The sequence below is a fragment of the Salvelinus fontinalis genome, chromosome 3 (assembly GCF_029448725.1).
Source record: "Salvelinus fontinalis isolate EN_2023a chromosome 3, ASM2944872v1, whole genome shotgun sequence".
NCBI lineage: Eukaryota > Metazoa > Chordata > Actinopteri > Salmoniformes > Salmonidae > Salvelinus > Salvelinus fontinalis.
In genome coordinates, this window is record NC_074667.1 from 35,007,605 (window position 1) to 35,012,132 (window position 4,528).

Sequence of the window (4,528 nt, forward strand, 5' to 3'; positions counted from 1 at the left end):
TCAACCCCTTTGGGATGAATTGGAACGCCGACTGCGAGCCAGGCCTAATCACCCAACATCAGTGCACGACCTCACTAAAGCTCTTGCGGCTGAATGGAAGCAAGTCCTCGCAGCAATGTTCCAACATCCAGTGGAAAGCCTTCCCAGAAGAGTGGCGGCTGTTATAGTAGCAAAGGGGGGACCAACTCCATATCAATGTCCATGCTTTTGGAAAGAGATTTTCGACGATCAGGTGCCCACATTATTTTGGTCATGTAGTGTATCTGGTCAGTATATCCATCCTCTTTGGGTATAGGTCCTCGCATCTGTATCTTTTTTTCTTCAATGAGGTTTAACGACAGTTAGCATCCAATAAATGTTGCATTACCGCCACCTACTAGACTGGAGTACAACTCCCTTATAATTTGCTTGAAAAAATAAATAAACAAATACCACCTAACACAACACAACACTCACAAAAAATAAAGTAATAGAAAAATAACACCACCCTACTCCACTATTTAGATCTATTTAGTCATACTTCAGGCCAACAACCTGAAAGGATGAGACACCACCACTTAACCCCCTGTAAATCTCGCACACCCAAATACCTCTCTGCAGCTGCCACCACAACCTCCATTTTCTGCGACTAAATGTCCATCCCTGCAGTACAGTTGATAACCATTGCTATAATGCTAAAAATCAAATCTTACTGAAACATATATCACTTGTTGGCCTCTGTACTGTACTGGTACAGATCTACTACTCACACCACTCTTCTCAGGATCCCTCCCCTTTGACCCATCATCCTCTACATTCTTCACCGCCTCAGCATATGAAAACTTCTGCACTACTCTAACCCTGGAAACCTCAATCTGCCTCTCTCGCACGGGACCTGTCTGTCTTCGGTAAACAAGCGCTTGGAGATATGGCCGTGTGGGAACACTAACCCTAACGAACGATTTATTGCAGTATCAGCCACATTCTGGCATCTTATATATTGTTGACCTCACTCTAACGAATTGGTAAACTGGGTGGATATGATTATTACTGTCACAAGGGTCTGTCTGTTTTGATCTTATCCAAAGTAAATAAAATAAAATTGTTTGAACCATATTTGAGCTATAGTAGACTTATTGTTTACCTAAAATATTATCTTAGTGTTTCGATGAAATTACATCATTTAATTTGTTTTATCTCTAGATAAAGAACAATAAAGCAGCAGTTATTTTAAAATCAAACGTCACGACGGAGGAACGCTATAATTTAGCGATGTGGTTTCCGAACGGAAGTTTCAGCGGGTGCACACTGTCCAGCAACGCTTGTTGTTTGATATAGCCGAGTGTTTTAAATACAATTTAGTTACATTATTTGTACTACCGTTTGGTAATACTTTAGGCGTACTATAGCCATTATTTCTTATGGTTGTTAAGCCCAATGTACAGCATTAAGCCCAAGAAGTTCGCATTAGCCGATATTAGCTAGCTAGTTGGGTACTGTTTGCTGGTAAGGCAGGCTAGACGAATAGTTGCAAAAAATATATAGAGCAGTAGTTAGACTATAGCTAACGATCTTAGCATTAGCTGTATAGTGTACTATAGTCACATAAGTTGCCTTCTATTCGCGTTTAACATGGACAACCACGAACAGTGCTCTCCCTCTGAAGGATGCGCCGACCGGTCTACGCTGGTGTCAGAGGATGGAAAGAATATCAAGTCAGTTTTGTGCCAACGTTGTGGATCGAAGGTCCTCTGCCCAGGGGTGGCGGTGTTTGCAGAGAAGGAGGTAAGGTTCACCTCAGACAGGAGTAACCCCAAAATACAAATTACCTAAAATGACAAGTTATTTCATTAATAAGTGAAGTATTTTCTTATCCGAATGGGCATTCATCATACTTGCTTTGTTTTTAGCATAGTGCAATGTCTAACCACCACCTAATGAACGAAATTATATTGTGCATACAATGTGCAATTTGCTATGCCATGATGTGACTAAATGTCAGGGAGTGGAATATCACTTCTGTTTATCTATTCATATTAAGGCTCATTGACATGATGAATCTTGTCTTTTATTTCCTCCCCAATATGCACCAGCTATTCCTTCCCGCAATGAGGAAGAAGACCACTATCACCCAATCAGAGGGATCCATGGATGGGGACAAACTGACTGCCCACTGGTTAGTCGATGATATGTACACCTTTGAGAATGTGGGCTTCACCAAGGACGTGGGGAGAATCAAGTACCTAATTTGTGCAGACTGTGAGATTGGACCCATTGGCTGGCACTGCCTGGATGACAAAAAGAGCTTCTATGTTGCATTGGAAAGAGTCAATCATGCCTAGTGTGGTCCATAATGAGAAACTGAGGAAACATCAGAAGGGTGTACAATTTGGAACTGAAGGACAAGATGGACCAACACGAATGTTGGCCATGCGCAGTAGATTATCTTCTGGGTGTCGGCGGACAGTGTCGATTCAGCATGTAGAATCGTTGGGAAATGAACAGAAAATGACGGCCAATGTTCTGTGGTCAGAGGCAATAGAATGGTCACCCTCTGGGATAGGCTACATTGGTGTTGGTCTGTCTTGTCCGTAACTCTTTACTCTTTCTTTCCCCTTCTGGCTGGTGCTGGATGCTGTCTCGGTTATGATGACTCCTTAGTTCAACAAGGCCAAGCGTCCACTTCTATCCCTTTTTCTCTACTGATAAACAATGGTATTGATGTGGTTCTCTGGACACATGTCTTATCTGTCTTTAAAATTGTTATTCAATCCAATACTGTAACTAACCCATATTCTGGTGTTATGCTTTGGTCTGAGGTTAACCCTACAGCCTCGGCTGAATTTAATTGTTTGTATAGGCCTACTTATTACTTTTTACTTCTGAAATATTACTAATACTTATTGCAGATGGTAATATGAAATTATGTGCAGCATTTTAACTAGTTAGTGTGCTTATCCACTTGGCACACCCTTCACCTTGCATGCTGAATAATGGGAGTGGTTGTATTTGATTAGTGTGCTCTAGGCATTTGTTGCTGATACACTTCACTTCAAGTGTTTTGTCTGTTGATATACCACATTGGCTTCGAAGGCTGCTCTCTTCTGCCTTGTTTGGCTCTTCTATTGCCAGCTGACTCCAGAGGACCCCATTAGATCTCTACAGTACATGCTCATCATGTTCTGGCATTTATTTCGTTTCATCTGCATTGAGGACTGAATTACCCTTGGCTTGACTATGTGAGCTATTGATCATGCATATTACTTTTCTTGCTCTGCACTCAAGCATTTTTGATGCTCTTCTAAACTGTTCTTAACTCATTAAAATAAAACGTATCACTCAGTTCTTTGCTTTTTGACCAGTTTGTGAGTTCAAGGATAGAGTACACCCTCATTGACGTGATTGTATGGGAAATAGAAGTCAGTACTGGTAGCGCAAAACCCCCTGTGGTTGATGGAATTATTTGGGATTAATGATTTTTATTATGCTTTCATTGGACAGTTGCTTCGGGACAGATTTATCTAACTTAAACATGTGTTCACTATTGGTTCAAGTAGCCTATTGTTTTTATTTATTGCATAGCTTGCCAGTTTTACATGTACACTGAGTGCACAAAACATTAGGATAACATTTTATTAGTCACATGCGCCGAATACAACAGGTGTAGCCCTTACAGTGAAATGCTTACTTATAAGCCCCTAACCAACAACGCAGTTTAAAAAAATAAATACGAATAAGAAATAAAAGTAACAAGTAACTAAAGAGCAGCAGTAAAATAGCAAGACTATATACAGGGGGGTACTCGTACCCCTGTACATAGTCCTTCCTAATGTTGAATTGCACACCCTTTTGCCCTCAGACCAGCCTCAATTTGTCGGGGCATGGACTCTACAAGGTGTCGGAAGTGTGCCACAGGGATGCTGGCCCATGTTGAATCTAATGCTTCTGACAGTTGGCTGGTAGTGGATCTCCACTCCGACTTGCTTTTTCCATCATCCCACAGATGCTCAATTGGATTGAGATGTGGTTATTGGGCAGGCCACTGAAGTAAGATTCATTTACTGTCATGTTTGTGGAAACATTCCTGGACAATCCTAGCCTTGCGGCATTGGGCATTATCTTGTTGAAAAAAATCAATTCGCAGATAGATACACTTGCCATTAAGGGATGCACCTGATGATTGGCAATGATGTTCAGGTAACCTGTCGAGTGGCGCAGCGGTCTAACACACTGCATCTCAGTGCTAGAGGTGTCATTACAGACCCTGGTTCAATTCCAGGCTGTATCACAACCGGCTGTGATTGGGATGGTGCTCAATTGGCCCAGTGTCATCCGGGTCAGTGTTTATCAAGGGACCCAACTTTTATCAAGGGACCCAATGTGTGCCATGAAGACACTACCCCACCGCCAGCCTATAAAGCAGCATGTTGGATTCATGTTTTAATTTTTTTATTTCACCTTAATTTAATGAGGTAGGCCAGTGGAGAACAAGTTCTCATTTACAACTACAACTGGCCAAGATAAAGCAAAGTAGTGTGACAAAAACAAC

The 4,528-nt window shown here is 41.6% G+C and overlaps 1 protein-coding gene across 1 annotated transcript; it reads left to right on the top strand.

Annotated features, from left to right (window-relative positions):
- Positions 1-1,248: 1,248 nt before the first annotated feature.
- LOC129845785 (guanine nucleotide exchange factor MSS4-like) lies at positions 1,249-3,321 on the top strand. The gene is made up of 2 exons (XM_055913705.1): positions 1,249-1,764; positions 2,073-3,321. The coding sequence occupies exons 1-2, from the start codon at positions 1,612-1,614 to the stop codon at positions 2,319-2,321; spliced, it is 402 nt and encodes a 133-aa protein (XP_055769680.1). The 5' UTR covers positions 1,249-1,611; the 3' UTR covers positions 2,322-3,321.
- Positions 3,322-4,528: the final 1,207 nt, after the last annotated feature.